The sequence below is a fragment of the Hyaena hyaena genome, unplaced genomic scaffold, assembly GCF_003009895.1.
Source record: "Hyaena hyaena isolate Hyena2069 unplaced genomic scaffold, ASM300989v1 scaffold_652, whole genome shotgun sequence".
NCBI lineage: Eukaryota > Metazoa > Chordata > Mammalia > Carnivora > Hyaenidae > Hyaena > Hyaena hyaena.
In genome coordinates this window covers 443,627-459,550 of record NW_024081284.1, presented here as the reverse complement: position 1 = coordinate 459,550, position 15,924 = coordinate 443,627, and the positions used below count along the sequence as shown (strand labels likewise).

The 15,924-nt window shown below is 51.0% G+C and overlaps 1 protein-coding gene across 4 annotated transcripts in view; it reads left to right on the top strand.

Annotated features, from left to right (window-relative positions):
* GPLD1 (glycosylphosphatidylinositol specific phospholipase D1) overlaps nucleotides 1–15,924 on the top strand; it is a 61,503-nt gene that overhangs the window by 32,749 nt on the left and 12,830 nt on the right. For 2 of the 4 annotated variants that reach the window (XM_039216717.1, XM_039216719.1), the window contains 5 exons: nucleotides 6,246–6,311; nucleotides 7,650–7,773; nucleotides 10,025–10,164; nucleotides 12,111–12,297; nucleotides 14,773–14,883. In XM_039216717.1, coding sequence (XP_039072648.1) covers nucleotides 6,246–6,311; nucleotides 7,650–7,773; nucleotides 10,025–10,164; nucleotides 12,111–12,297; nucleotides 14,773–14,883 — 628 coding nt within the window. The remainder of the gene's footprint in view (nucleotides 1–6,245; nucleotides 6,312–7,649; nucleotides 7,774–10,024; nucleotides 10,165–12,110; nucleotides 12,298–14,772; nucleotides 14,884–15,924) is intronic. The other 2 variants (XM_039216718.1, XM_039216720.1) reach the window with 2 other exon arrangements.

Here is a 15,924-nt window from a genome sequence, read left to right as displayed (position 1 = left end):
AATATTAAGCATAATTATATATCGAGATTTGGAACACAATTCCCTTGTGTGATAAATTTGACATTAGGCTGTAAATATTAAACCTGTTTTAAGCAGCTGGGGAACAGTGAGATAAACAATCCAACAGAAATGCCATTTTTAATTGTGAGATAAGTCTCCAGTGAAGTCTCCAGGCTCTCCCTCTGTGGCTGTGAGTTTTTGGTGCACACGATGGTAGAGGATAGGCTTTGGAATTTTCCAGAACTGCCACTCACTGCTGGGTTATCTCAAGCAAGCGGCTAAACCTCCCTAAGCTTTGTTTTCTCATCTGTGAAATGGGGACAGAAATATTTCTCTCTCTCTCGTGGGGCTGTTAGGAGTACTTCCTGAGATCACTTGTGTAAATGGTTTAGCGTGTAGGAAGCACTTCATAGATGTCGGCTACTAGTATTATAATTATCATTGAAAGGAAGTTTATGTTGGTCATGTGAGTGTGAATGACCTGCATTTATTTGTTTTAAAGATTTCATTTCTTTTTAATTAAAAAAATTTTTAAATTTACATCCAAGTTAATTAGCATATAGTGCAATAATGACTTCAGGAGTAGAATCCGGTGATTCATCCCCCACGTACAACACCCAATGCTCATCCCAACAGGTGTCCTCCTTAATGCCACGCGCCCATCTAGCCCGGCCCCCACTCACAACCCCTCCAGCAACCCTCAGTGTGTTCTCTGTATTTAAGAGGCTCTTCTGTTTTGTCCCCATCCTTGTTTTTATATTATTTTTGCTTCCCTTCCCTTATGTTCATCTGTTTTATATCTTAAATTCCACGTATGAGCAAGTCCTATGATACTTGTCTTTCTTTAATTTCGTTCAGCATAATACCCTCTAGTTCCATCCACATAGTTACAAATGGCAAGATTTCATCGTTCGGATTGCCGAGTAATACGTCATTGTTATGTATACACCACATCTTTATCCATTCATTCGTCCATGGACATTTGGGCTCTTTCCATACCTTGGCTATTGTTGATAGTGCTGGTATAAATATTGGGGTACATGTGCCCCTTCAAAGCAGCACACCTGTATCCCTTGGATAAATACCCAGTAGTGCAATTGCTGGCTTGTAGGATAGTTCTAGTTTTAATTATCTGAGGAACCTCCACACTGTTTTCCAGAGAGGCTGCCCCAGTTTGCATTCCCACCAGCCGTGCAGAAGAGACCCTCTTCCTCCGCATCCTTGCCAACATCTGTCATTGCCTGAGTTGTTAATGTTAGCCATTCTGACAGGTGTGAGGTGGTATCTCATTTTGGTTTTGATTTGTATTTCCCTGATGATGAGTGATGTTGAGCATTTCTTCATGTGTCTTTTTGCCATCTGGATGTCTTCTTTGGAGAAGTGTCTATTCATGTCTTTTGCCCATTTCTTCACTAGATTATTTGCTTTTTGGGTGTTGAGTTTGATAAGTTCCTTATAGACTTTGGATACAAACCCTTTATCTGATATTTCATTTGCAAATATCTTCTCCTATTCCATTGGGTGCCTTTTAGTTTTGCTGATTGTTTCCTTTGCTGTGCGGAAGGTTTTTATTTTGATAAGGTCCTAATAGTTCATTTTCGCATTGATTTTATATCCTGTGACTTTGTTGAATTCATGGATCAGTTCTAGTAGTTTTTTGGTGGAATCTTTTGGATTTTCCACATAGAGTATCCTGTTGTCTGCTAAGAGTAAAAGTTTGACTTCCTCCTTGCTGATTTGGATGCCTTTTATTCCTTTGTGTTGTCTGATTGCTGACATTAGGACTTCCAATATATGTTGAATAACAGTGGTGAGAGTAGACATCCCTGTCGTGTTCCTGACCTTAGGAGGAAAGCTCTCAGTTTTTCCCCATCAAGGATGATATTAGTGGTGTGTCTTTCATATATGGCTTTTATGATCTTGAGGTATGATCCTTCTATCCCTACTTTCTTGAGGGTTTTTATTAAGAAAGGATGCTGTATTTTGTCAAGTGCTTTCTCTGCATCTGTTGAGAGGATCATGTGGTTCTTGTCCTTTTATTGATGTGATGTATCATGTTGTTTTGTGGATATTGAACAAGCCCTGCGTCCCAGGTATAAATCCCACTTTGTTGTGGTGAATAATTCTTTAATGTACTGTTGGATCTGGTCAGCTAGTATCTTGTTGAGGAGCTTTGCATTCATGTTCATTAGGGAAACTGGTCTGTAGTTCTCCTTTTTAGTCGGATCTTGATTTTGGAGTCAGAGTAATGCTGGGGTAATAGAATGAGTTTGGAATTTTCCTTCCATTTCTATTTTTTGGAACAGCTTCAAAAGAATAGGTGTTCAATCTTCTTTAAATGTCTGGTAGAATTCCCCTGGAAAGCCATCTGGCCCTGGACTCTTGTTTGTTGGGAGATCTTTGATTAGTAATTCAATTTCTTTACTGGTTATGGGTCTGTTTAAATTTTCTATTTCTACTCGTTTCAGTTTTGGTAGTTTATATGTTTCTAGGAATTTGTCCATTTCTTCAAGATTGCCCATTTTATTGGCATACAATTGCTCCTAATATTCTCTTATTATTGTTTGTATTTCTGCAGCGTTGGTTGTGATCTCTCCCCTTTCATTCTTGATTTTATTTGGGTCCTTTCCTTTTTCTTTTTGATCAAACTGGCTAGGGGTTTATTCTGTTAATTCTTTCAAAGAACCAGCTTCTGGTTTCATTGATATGTTCTACTGGAGTTTTTTTGTCTTTTTTGTTTGTTTGTTTATATAGCATTGATTTCTTCTCTAGTCTTTATCATTTCCTGTCTTCTGCTGATTAGGGGTTTTATTTGCTGTTGTTTTTCCAGCTCTTTAAGGTGTAAGATTAGGCTGTGTATCTGAGACCTTTCTTCCTTCTTTAGGAAGGCCTGGATTGCTATATACTTTCCTCTTGTGACCACTTTTGCTGCATCCCAGAGCTTATGGGCTGTGGTGCTATCATCTTCATTGGCTTCCGTGTACATTTTAATTTCCTCTTTAACATCTTGGTTAGGCCATTCATTTTTTAGTAGGATGATCTTTAGTCTCCAAGTATATGTTATCTTTCTAAATTTTTTCTTGTGGTTGATTCTGAGTTTCATAGAGTTGTGGTCTAAAAATATGCACGGTGTGATCTTGATCTTTTTATACTTGTTGAGGGCTGATTTGTGTCCTAGTATGTGATCTATTGGAGAATGTTCCATGTGCATTCGAGAAGAATGTATTTTCTGCTGCTTTAAGATGAAATGTTCTGAATACATCTGTTAAATACATCTGGTCCAGTGTGTCATTCAAAGCCATTGTTTCCTTGTTGATTTTCTGTTTAGATGATCTGTCCCTTGCTGTAAGTGGGTTGTTGAAGTCCCCTACTATTACGGTATTATTATCAATGACTTTATGTTTGTGATTAATTGATTTCTATATTTGGGTGCTTTCACATGTGGGACATAAATGTTTATAATTGTTAGATATTCTTGGTGGATAGATCCCTTAATTATGACATAATGCCCTTCTTCATCTCTTGTTATGGTCTTTATTTTAATCTAGATGGTCTGCTATTAAGTATGGCTACTCTGGCTTTCTTTTGGCGACTATTAGCATGATAGATGGTTCACCATCCCCTTATGTTCAATCTGAAGGTGTCTTTAGGTCTAAAATGGATCTCTTGTAAACAGCATTTAGATGGATCTTGTTTTCTTATCCATTCTGTTATCCTATGTCTTTTGATTGGAGCATTTAGTCCATTGCCATTTAGCGTGAGTACTGAAAGATAGGAATTTATGGCCATTGTGTTGCCTGTAGTGTTGGAGTTTCTGGTGGTGTTCTCTGGTCCTTTCTAGTCTTTGTTACTTTTGGTCCTTTTTGTCTTATTTCATCTTTTCTCCCCTCAGAGAGTCCTCCTCAAAATTTCTTGCAGGGCTGGTTTAGTGTTCATGAGCTCCTTTAATTTTTGTTTGTCTGGGAAACTTTTAATCTCTCCGTCTATTTTGAATGACACCCTGCTGGATAAAGAATTCTTGGCTGCATAGTTTTCCGATTCAGCACATTGAACATATCCTGCCCCTCCTTTCCGTCCGGCCTGCCACGTTTCTGTGGATAGGTCTGCTGTGAACCCGATCTGTCTTCCCTTGTAGTTTAAGGACTTTTTTTTCCCCTTGCTGCTTTCATGATCCTTTCCTTGCCTGAGTATTTGTGAATTTGACTATGATCTGCCTTGTTGATGGTTGCTCTTTATTGGATCTAATGGGAATTCTCTGTGCTTCCTGGATTTTGATGTCTGTGTCTTTCCCCAGGTTAGGAAAGTTTTCCACTATGATTGCTCACATAAACCTTCTATCCCTTTTTCTCTCTTTCATCTTCTGGGACCCCTATGAATCAGTTGTTAAAACATTTTTTAATATTTATTTTTGAGAGAGAAAGAGAGCTAATGCGGGAGGGGCAGAGAGAGAGGGAGACACCGAATCCAAAGTAGGCTCCAGGCTCTGAGCTGTCAGCACAGAGTCTGACATGGGGCTCAAAATCACAAACTGCGAGATCATGGCGTGAGCTGAAATCAAGAGTCTGACGCTTAATCACTTGAGCCACCCAGGCTCAGTTTTATTTATTTTTGAGAGAGTGCAAGCAGGGGAGGGGCAGAGAGAGGGGGACAGAGGATCTAAAGCAGACTCTGCACTGACAGCAGCAAGCCTAATGTGGGGCTCAAACCCATGAACCACTTAGATCATGACGTGAGCCAAAGTTGGGCACTTAACTGACTGAGCCACCGAGGCGCCCCTCAAGATTTTATTTATAAGTGATCTCTCTACCCAACATGGGACATGAATTCACACCCCGAAATCAAGAGTTGCATGCTCTTCAGACTGAGGCAGCCAGGAGCCCCAACATTTATTTGTTTTATAAAGTCCGTGTGTGATGATCCTCAAGTGGAGAACAGTTTGGGTGTTTGTTTGGGGAAGGTTGTCCAAGTAGCTATGGATGGTGAGACCTTACTCTTTAATTAGGAGAACTATTTGAGAAGACACACATTTGTCTCTTGGTCTCTGTCCTAATTTATCAAGGCGGAAAATTCCATGAATTGATTGCCTCTCCACACACACAAAGGAAGATTCATCAGAATTTATGGAACTTGATGAGAAATTTGGAGAAAGTCTCCAAAGAAAGAGGATGCAAATTCCTAAGTGAAACAAACAATGTGTACACTGTCCTATTATAAGCATTTCTCAGCTTGCTTATAATTCTCTTCCAAAGCAGATTTGTTGCTTTAAACTCCCACTGTATGTTCTTAAAGAGACAGTGGGAGAGTGGTGGCTGTTTCCAGACAGAGCTCTGCGTGATTCACAAATGATGTGTAACGGTAGTGTTCTTGCTACGAGGCCGCCATCCGAATCCTGGTGTTGGAGAACAGAGAATTTGAGGAAGAGCCTTTTCCGAAGCTGAAAGCTGGCCCTGAGAGATAGAAGCTTGCCTTCAGCCTCTTCCCACCTCCTTTTCTGAATTGCTTGTCCCGTGATCAGTCCTTACCCCATAGGGTGGGGTATTTTTGAGCGAGCGTGAGCAGGGCAGGGGCAGTGTGGTGGACAGAGGATCCGAAGCCGGCTCTGAGCCCAGTGCGGGGCTTGGACTCCCAAACCCTGAAATCATGACCTGAAGTGACGTTGGACACCCGACCAACTGACCCAGCCAGGTGCCCTAAGAACAAACTGTTGTAATGTAATACTCCTCGCTTAGTACTTCCTTCCAGAGGGAGAGGGAAAGTTCACCTCTTACATTGTCTCAGTGGCCGTGTCAGTTTACAAATCTTTGTTTTTAAAGAAATGAGATGAAGAAAGTAAGAACTATTGGAGCGTATGTGGGCATAATGGGGCAGAGAGGCGGCTCTTGGGGATCCGTTTCCTTTCATCTCCAGCTCCCAGAGGGTTCACGGCAGTGTGGGGCAGTGGAACAGGTTCACGGGAGGGGGGGCAGCTTGAGATGGGGTGAGCGGGGCAGGTACCCGGGGGCGGGGGGGATTGTGGCGTGAGATGGGGTGAGCGGGGCAGATGCACGGGAGGGGGAGGGCGGCGCGTGGGGCCGCCTGTGCTCAGTTGGCTGATGCACCCTCAGCGAGGAGGGCCCGCGCCTTCCGGTGTGTCCCCAGCTCTCTAGGCGGGGACTTCCTTCCGGGGCGGCTCCGCGCGCACGGGTCCGGTGGGCTCCGCGCCGGAGGGAAGGCGGGGGGAGACGGCGGCCCCTCTGTTTCCGCAGCGGCTGCAGCCTGCCCGAGAACCCCCTGTTCATCGCGTGTGGCGGCCCGCAAGCCGGCGCCCCGGGGTAAGTGGGTCCCCAAGTCGTTCTTAGAGAAAGAACATCGAAACCAAGAAGGCGGGGAGGGGTGCCCAGGAGACGTGCCAACACGGGGTCTGTAGACGGGGAGATACCCAGGTTCAAGCTCCAGGCCCCCTACTCACGGCCGCGTGATGTTCAAACAAGTCGCTTCAGTTTTCTGAGGTACAACTTCCTCCTTTGGCAAAACAGAAGAAAACACATGTCTGGGTTCCCAGAACCACGGCCCGGAAATCGTGCAAGAATGGATGGGAAGCAGTTGGTACCTCAGTAAGCTGCTCACTGAAGGATAAAAACGGCAGTTAATGGTATTATTACTCTCGCTAGTCCTCCTAGGCTTCACCCAGATTTCATCCTGAAGAGGTAGTCGGGGGTAGATACTCAGACAGCCTTGCAGGGAAGGGCCCTAAGGTAAGAGAGAACACAGAGCTTCAGAGCCGGAAAGGCGCAGAAAGGTTCAGTTAAGCCCTCACGGTTTAATTTATTTAAATTAAGTAAGTCTTTTTTTGTTTTTCTTTTTTTAACGTAACTGAATTGAATGCGTCTGATTCAGGCTTGTAGTGTCTACACTGTCAGAGTCCCTTCCCCCGCAGGTGCTGTACACGGGCCCCTGCGTTCCTTCCTGGTTCCCAGGCTTCTCTGTCTGCCGCCTCTGGGCATCTGGTTTGTTGTGTTTTAAAGTCTATGACTTTGAAACTGTATTTTTATTGTATGATTCATTCTAGTATGTCTTTGAAGATAAATCCGTGTGCCTGCAAAGCAGCGTCCCAAATACCTACCATTTTTTAAGTAGTTTTTTTTTTTTAATGTTTTATATATTTTTGAGAGACAGAGACAGAGTGCGAATTAGGGGAGGGGCAGAGAGAGAGGGAGACACAGAATCTGAAGCAGGTCCAGGCTCTGAGCTGTCCGCACAGAGCCTGACGCAGGGCTCGAACTCCATGTGAGATCATGACCTGAGCCACAGTCGGATGCTTAACCAATTGAACCCCCCAGGCGCCCCACCTACGGACTATTTCTTGACCGTTTGCATGAAATACTGAAATACCAGTTTTTTTTTTTTTTTAAGTTATCTGGAAGAAATGTACATCTTTTATGCCCTAAGATCTTGAGGCTCCACGAAGTAGTTTTTTTTATAAGCACTGGCTCTTAAACCTTGGAAATGTGTTCACTAAAATTCTGTGGAATGTCCTGTGAAGGTTTTTCTCATTCACCTTCCAGATAATAGGATATCGTGGTCTTTCACGCATGATGGACCTGACTTCATGTCCGTCATTTGTCAGCCTGTTTTCTCAGTCTGTCCCATTTTGTTGTTCTTCCTTTCAGCAGCTCAAAAGTACAGAAAAGTGATTTCCATAGGAATTTGACTGTATCCCTAACTAAAGAGGTTGAAAAAAATATAAACTATACCAAAAGAGGAGTGTTCTTCCGCGTGGATTCCTGGACATCGGTAAGAGTTTTCTGCTTCACGGCGGGGGGGGGGGGGGGGGGGGGGGGGGGGAGGGGCGCAAGCTGCCCCCTGCGATCTTGACCTGCAGACACACTGGCTGTTCGGTTGTTCCCTGAGCATCCTGAGTGCATGCAGGCCAGCAAATACCCTTGGTCTCCAAATCTGGTTTTCTCCAGAGATGTCCAGAGATGTGAATCTGGACCTTCGTGGCCTTTGGCAAGTCCCATGGAGCCCGAGGTGGCCCTGATGGACGCTGCATATGAAATCCACCTGTGTGATCATCTTTTAAGTGTCAGACACTTGGGGCACCTGGGTGGCTCAGTTGGTTAATCTTCCAACTTTGGCTCAGGTCATGATCTTGCAGTCCATTGGTTCAAGCTGTGCATCGGGCTCTGTGCTGACAGCTCGGAGCCTGGAGCCTGCTTCACATTCTCTGTCTCCCTCCCTCCCTCCCTCTCTGACCCTCCCCTGCTCATGTTCAGTCTTTCTCTGTCTCTCAAAAATTAATAATAATAAAAAACGTTAAGCATCAGACACTCAACTGGGCGTGTAAGATGAAAGGGAAGTAGACTGTGACCTTGAGAATAGCTGTCTGCTTGGTGTGATAAGTACACAGATGACCACACATAAGTGGTATGCAACAAACAACACACGGGTGGGGAATGCTCTGCCTGTGAGGCAAAACTTCCATCTTTGCTGTCAATCAGAGAAGGCTGCATGGCAGAGGTGGCATTTGACTTAGGCCTTGAATAGGAGATAGTGTTTCATCCGTGAGCACATATCTCTGACAGTGGGTTGGGAAAGTTTGGGAGATATTTGGAAGTATGAGTAGACTTGTCGGCCTGGAAAACAAGACAAGGGATACGAGGTACTCGGAGAGGTTTGGGAAGGCGCTGGACTGTGAGAGAGATCTTCACATTGGGAGAAGGGGTCACGTGACATGGTCTAAATGGCGCCTCTGGCAGTTGGGCAGGGACCTGGGCGGGTCTGCTCTGTGGTTGTGCAGCCAGTACCCATACGGGGGTGGGGGGCGGAGGCAGGGGGAGCTGTGGCCGTCCTGAGAAGGGCCCCTTCCCTGGGTTAGGATTTTAACCTGGGTTAAAATTCCTACTAGCTGTTGAACTAGGGGCTCCACGCTTTCAGTTTGCACTGGGCTCCCCGCATCACGCAGCCGGTCCTGACCTGGGGCCCTCTGTCCTCACACTCTCCACCTTGTCCCAGTTTTCTGGATATGTCTCCTTCACGAAAAGGCAAGTCCTATAAGAGAGACTTTATGTTCCTGAGGCCTGTCATAGTGCCTGGCATACAGTAGGCGCCAATTAAATGCTTCCAGGCTGGATGAGCAAGGCAGAGCTGGGCGTTAGGACAGCCGTGCATGTGCAGCCTGCCAGAGGGCTGGAGGGGAAACTGGGAGGCACGGCCCTTTGCTACAGGGCCCTCTGCGGGCTCCCCTCTGGGACCTGGGCTGTCCCCCTCCCTGCCCCCGCCCCCCTTCCCCGGCTCTGGCCGATGCCACTCCGCCCCAGGGCAGGCCTCGGAATTCTTGTGCAGTCTCATGATGCCCATGGGTGGATTTAGAGTTGTATCCGCTGGACTTGGAAGGATCTAGTAGGCAGCTGGGTTACTCGGGGCCGCTCCAGTCCGTGTGAGCACGGTAAGGACAAGTTAGGGTCCCGTGCCGGGGGCGTGCTCTGCAGCTGACCTCTCGGGCCTGACGCGCCGCCACCAGCTGTGGCTTGGAGGGTAGTTTTGGCTCTTGGTGGTGTTCCGGTTCTTTTGGGGGAAAAATATGCACACACACACACAGACACACACGCAGACATGCCCATGCACACACATAGGCACGCACATGCACAAAGTGCACAGACACACGTGCACAGACACACGTGCGCACACATAATCAGTTCTACACTGAATGAACTTTAAGCTCTTTTAATCCATTAACTTCACCTCGTTCCGTTCTTCGGGCCAGCACAACGCACAGGCCACGCTGACCGGTTCAGGGGGCGCGCAGCTCCCTCCTTGCCCGCTGGCGGGAGCCCTGGGGCTGGAACCGTGCGCGCTGGGGGTAGTGATGGGCCTGCCCCGACTGCCCGTCCCACGTGGTCTTAGCTAGTGATGGAATCAGTGCCTTATTTCTTTCAGCACTTGGCAAACCTGGCTCCCTTTAGACAGTCTGATACTTTCGACCAGAAATAATGGTTTTGTGGACCACGTGTCTTTAACTGCCCCTAATCCTTTGGTCTTCCAGGACTCCCTTACTTTTATGTACCAGGCGCTGGAGAGGAACATACGGACCATGTTCACGGGCAACTCTCAGCAGTCGCTGAAGCACGTCTCCAGCCCCCTGGCGTCTTACTTCCTGTCTGTTCCCTACGCAAGACTCGGCTGGTAGGTAGATGTTTCTTCTATTCCTGAGCGCTGTCGTCAGCATGGATTTCAGTCCTTCAACAGATTTCAGATGGTACCTGTTAGCCCCTTATATTCTAGTCAATTCGTCATCAATAGAAGCATTAATTTAGTTTCATCTTTATAATAACCACTTGGGGCGCCTGGGGGCTCAGGCAGCTAAGCATCCAACTCTGGCTCAGGTATGATCTCATGGTTCGTGGGTTCAAGCCCGGCGTTGGGCTCTGTGCTGACAGCTCAGAGCCTGGAGCCTGCTTTGGATTCTGTGTGTGTGTCTCTCTCTCTGCCCCTCCCCTGCTCTCACTCTGGCTCTCTCTCAAAATGATAGACATTGAAAAAATTTTAAAAACCCCAATAACCACTGTCTCCTTAAAGTTGGTGAAAATGAGTTTAAATACAAGGAGCTTTCATGTGACTGAAATATTACAACAGTAAAGTGTTACAGGATATTTGCAAAGCTTCAATGTTCTTAAAGACCTGATGTCACAGACGTGAGGGACTCTAACGACATTAGAAGCTCATGAACAGATGGCTAATCCAGTAACGGGAATATCCTAACTTCATGGGACGAGAGCCTAGGACACCACAGAAATGGTGTAAATGCAGTGTCGGCGATTCCTCTGATTTTAATAATCAACTGAAACCGAGCGCAAGGATACAGAAGTGGCTGTTCTCTGGAGCTGTCAGGGAAACCTCTTTTTGAAACCACACTTCTTAAATCCAAATGACATTGTTTCCCTCGGAACAGTTTACGGACAGCCCTTCTTTTCCGGGCCACCGACGCGTCCAGCCCCAGCACGGACCCTGGGAGGCGCCCGCTGTGTTTGCTGGCCATTCAGCTCTGCACAAAGGCTCTCCTTGGCCGCCTTCCCCAGGGCCAGAGAAGGCCTCCTGCTGGCCTTGCTGTCACATGGGGTGTGTGTGGGGACAGGGTGGTGGGGGAGGGGGGCAGCAGTGGGGACAGAGGTCTGTCCCCGCGCCCAGCCTCAGGAACGGCACAGGGAGCAGCAGCGTCTCCCTGCTGCGTGTGTGGCCCCTTTCACCAGGTGTCGGCCCTTCGGAGACTACTTTTCTTCCTCTGTTCTGCCATTTGTTCCTTAGGTGGCCACAGGAACGAGAATAAACAAATGATTTCTGGTCTTTCCAGCTGCCCCGGCAAAGACCTCTGAAGCTCCGCTCGCTTTGTCCACCTCAGTCTGTAACTGCTCCGTCATAGAGTCTCAGTTAGAAACACCCACAGGGGCGCCTGGGCCTCAGTCTGCTAAGCGTCCGGCTCTTGATTTCAGCTCAGGTCACGATCTCACGGGTCCGTGAGTTCAAGCCGTGTTCTCTCTCTCTCTGCCCCTCCCCTTGCTCATGCTCTCTCGCGCTCTCTTAAAAATAAATGAAGAAACTTAAAAAAAAAAACCACCCACTAACTATGTTGAAAAGTTAATACACTTTACACACACGGAACCCCGTGCAGCTGTGGCAGAAACGGCACGCGTGCCTAACACACGTTTATCCCAGGCTCCGTCGGTGTCCGTTCGTCTCCTGATCGGTCAGAAAGCAGCCTGCGGCCCTGGCTGGGGCCAGAGCTCCTCTCTGTTGTCAGGCCAGCCCAGCCTGTGCACAGCTCCTCTGGGTTTTGCATTGAGGACCTGATGCTTCGTGAAGATGCTCTTCACCCGCTTGTGTCACGAGGGCCAGAAATGCCCAGAGGCCTTGGCAGGTTCAGTGTTGTTGTTGTTGTTGTGTTTCTCAGAGAGCAAGACCCAATCACCCAAACAACATACACTCAGAAGCGAATACTCTCCACAGAAGCGCAGGGGGAAGAAGTCAACAAGGGGAAGTTCACGTGCTGGATTCTAGGGAGGAAGGACGCGGGAGACCGTCTTCCCCACGGCTCTCAGCGGATACCGTGGGGGGCCCTCTCTTCTTCCCTGCAGGGCGATGGCCTCGGCTGACCTCAATCAGGACGGGCACGGTGACCTGGTGGTGGGCGCCCCCGGCTACAGCCGCCCCGGCCACATCCAGGTGGGGCGCGTGTACCTCCTCTACGGCAACGACCTGGGCCTGCCCCCCGTCGACCTGGACCTGGACAAGGAGGCCCACGTGGTCCTGGAGGGCTTTGAGGTGAGGCGCCCATCTCGGCTTTTTCCTCTTGGGGTCCCTAAGCCACTGCCTTTCTTGGCTGAGTCCCCGAGTGAACAGCTGCTCGCAAGAGTGACGATAGTAACACTCAGCTGGTGGCCAGTGCGCGGGAAGCACTTTTCCATCTTTCTTTTTTTTCTTTTATTTTTTAAAAGCGTTTGCTCTTATTTTTGAGAGCGAGAGACGGAGGGTGAGCAGGGGAGGGGCAGAGAGAGAGGGAGGCACAGACTCTGAAGCAGCTCCAGGCTCTGAGCTGTCAGCACAGAGCCCGACACGGGGCTCGAACCCGCAGACCGTGACATAGAGCTGAGCTGAAGTCGGACTGAGCCACCCAGGCGCCGCCCTCTTTTCCATTTTTCAAAGCCGGTCCACTTCATTGATGTCTTTCTATCCTTAACTGGATGTGTTTAGTCGAATACCTTCCGAAAACACACCTACTTATTTAGAAACTGCTCTGAGTAGCCAATCGGGATGTGATTTCTTGGCGTTACACCCCCACTTTTTGTAAACGTTCTTCTTTTAATACAAATGTTTGTTAGAATTTCAGATTCACAGGCTGTAAGGACAGTACAGAGTTTCCGTGTACCCTTTCCCCATCTTCCCCCTAAATTAGGGTCTTGTGTGAACCCAGCACTGGTGCAGGACTCTTCCCTAAACTCCAGACTTTGTTCGGATTTCATCCCTTATTGGTGTTTTTTTTTTTAACGTTTATTTTTGAGAGATGGGGAGAGAGCGTGAGTGGGAGAGGGGCAGAGAGGGAGACACAGAATCCGAAGCAGCTCCAGGCTCCGAGCTGTCAGCACAGAGCCCGACGCGGGGCTCGAACCCATGAACTGCAAGATCAGACCTGAGCCGAAGTCAGAACGCCCAACAGACTGAGCCACCCAGGCGCCCCTCATTCCTTGGTTTTCAGCAGTTATTCGTCACCAGAAAACCCCCACGGGGACTGGACAGATGTTCTGCACAGAGTCCGCGTTGATCCCAGCTGGGAGCACCGGGAGCCTGGAAGCTTCCCCGGGACGTGACCGGCATTAGCTCTCACAAGAGCTGTACGCGCCAGGCCGCTGGGCACAGACTAGTGTGGGAGCTGGGCCAGGACTGCAAGCGCGGGGGGTGGGGGGCGCCCTGGACTTTGGGTCCGATGCCGTCTCGTCCCAGGGAGCCTGAAAACCCCAGCTGTTGCGTTCATGCTGTGAAGACCATTATGCCCTGACCTGGCAGAAGGGGCCCTGCATCCGAGCCTTCGTCCGAAGTCGGCTGGCCAGGGTGTGAGGTCACGCGGTCCCAGAGGGACAGCATTATCCGGAACCTTCTGACACCACGCGAGAAATGCGCGTGCCCGCTGCAGTTTGCCCCGGCCGTCCCCGCGGAGCCCGTCCCGCGTGGGCCTGTCGGCAGCGCCTGAGCCTGCGGGCTCCTGCGACACGCGGCCTCTGCGCGCTCGCCGCCCCGCGACCCCGGGGTGGGGGGGGACGGCGGAGGAAGGCAGGCTTGGGACGGGAGCCCCCACCCCCCGGCCTGGGTCGGCCGTGAGCGCTGGCCTGCAGGACGCGGGGTGAGGCCCCCCGGTTTGTCGGGCCCCCGCCCGCGGGAAGCGGCGGGTGCAGGCCCCGAGCCGACCGTCACTGACGCGGGTTCTGGGCCGTGCGTAGGTGGCCGGCAGGCACGGTGCAAGACTGCTCGTTGTTCTAGAAGTTGTGTAAGAGCGGGAGAGCCGAGGGGGTTGCTTGTGGGGGGAGGCTGGTCTAGAGAGCGGGGGACGAGACACGCGGAAGGTCCACCTTGGGGAAGAGTCTCCCTGGACCGGCCGGGGTTTCCGCCTGTAAACCGTGAACGTGGGCATAAGTAACGCGCCTGCCCTAGTCCACGAAGGGTGCTCGGAACGGGGCCCTCCGCGGTGTCCGGAGCTTTCTGCAGCGGAGCAAACGTCCTGTGGCCGTGTGGCCCAGTCGGAGGGCCCCTACGTGCGTCGGCTCTTGAGAACCTGCCAGGCGGCTGGTGCGTCTGAGGAGCTGAATTCCTAATGTGTGGGATGTGACCCACTTGAAGAGCCACCTTAGCTCGCGGGCTGTGGCCGTCGTGTGGCTCTAGACAGCCTGAGTGCTCGTCACCGTTAGCTGGTGTCGCTGGCATATGTGGCGGTTATTTTGGATACCTCCCGAGGGGAATGGGCCTTACCGTGGGGGCAGCGTGTCCACTTGACCGTTTTCTAACTCTGGAACTGGTGGGGACGGACCGTCTTCTTTCTGGCACCTCAGCGTCCCCTCGAAGCAGACAGACGTGCCAGGAATAGCCTCGGGGCAGAGCCGCCCGGCTGGGGACTCTCGGGAGCAGCACAGGTTGTCGCCGTTTGGCTCCTGGGTCCTTGGGCTCTAGGGCAGGGGTCCCCCGGGGGTCCGGTGTGCTGCTGAAGGTGGTGGCTCGGCCCGGGGACCACGGCCACTGGTGTCTCTTCAGCCCTCAGGTCGGTTCGGCTCGGCCTTGGCGGTGCTGGACTTCAACAAGGACGGGGTGCCCGACCTGGCCGTGGGGGCCCCATCCGTGGGCTCGGAGCGGCGCACCTACAGAGTAAGGCTGACGCTGGGGGTGGCGGCCGGCTGGGTCGGGCCTCTGCGGGAAGCAGACGGGGCCGGTTTCGGGTCCCCCGGCCGGGTCCTCGTGATCACGGGTTACCAGGGGCCACCTGGTCCTGCCTCTGCCTCACTGGCCTTAGTCTGGCCTCCGTTCCACCAGAAATCACTCCCCTGACCCCCGCCCCCCAGATGCTGAGTGGCAGTGGGGGAGAGGGGGGCGGAGATTCCAGCCGATCCGGAGCCGCTGTCGTCACAGCAGAGTGGTGACACCCCCCCCCGCCCCCCCGGAATCCTCCCGCTCCGACCCCGGTCCTTGCCCAGAGCCAGGGCGCGGGCCTGAGCACGGGCTCTCACCTGCACGTACCCCGCACTGGCGGGCGCCAGCTTCTGGGCCGTCACCCCCGCACCCCACTCCTCCCTCTCCACTCCTGCGCCTGCAGGCCGCGTCACTCGCCCCTGCACTCGAGGACTCTGCTCAGGCAGCCCCCCACCCCCCCGTAGAGCCCTTTCTCCCCTTTTCCTTTCGAGGCGGCCTGAGCGCACGGGGGTGTCCTCCCACGCGGGGCCCTGCGCGCCTATCGCTACCTCCACGCCGCCCGCCAGCTTTTCCGGAGGGCAGACTGTTGTTATTCATCGTTCCTCCGTGCTTGGCCCATGGTGGAGACTGAATGCTTCTAGAATGAGTGAGGATGGAGGGCGGGGCAAGTTAGAGGACAGGAAGTGGTTCACGTCGCAGAGTAACGGCGCGGCGTGTGCGTCTCCAGGCACACGCGTGTCACCCGCACGCGGGTCGTGTGCAGAGGACTAGACTGGGCGGGTCCGGGGAGGCCCCGCAGAGGAGCCGCAAACCGAGCCGACCTTGAACTTGGGGGCGGGGGGCGTGAGTCCTGCAAGGGCGCGGACGGGCGCAGACGGCAGGCGCGGTTGGGCGGCTGTGTCCGCCTCGGGGGCTCCAACCGTCTGATGGACGTGACCTCCAACCGTCTGATGGACGTGACCTCACAACCGCCTCAGCCCAGCAGCAAATGCGCGGGCG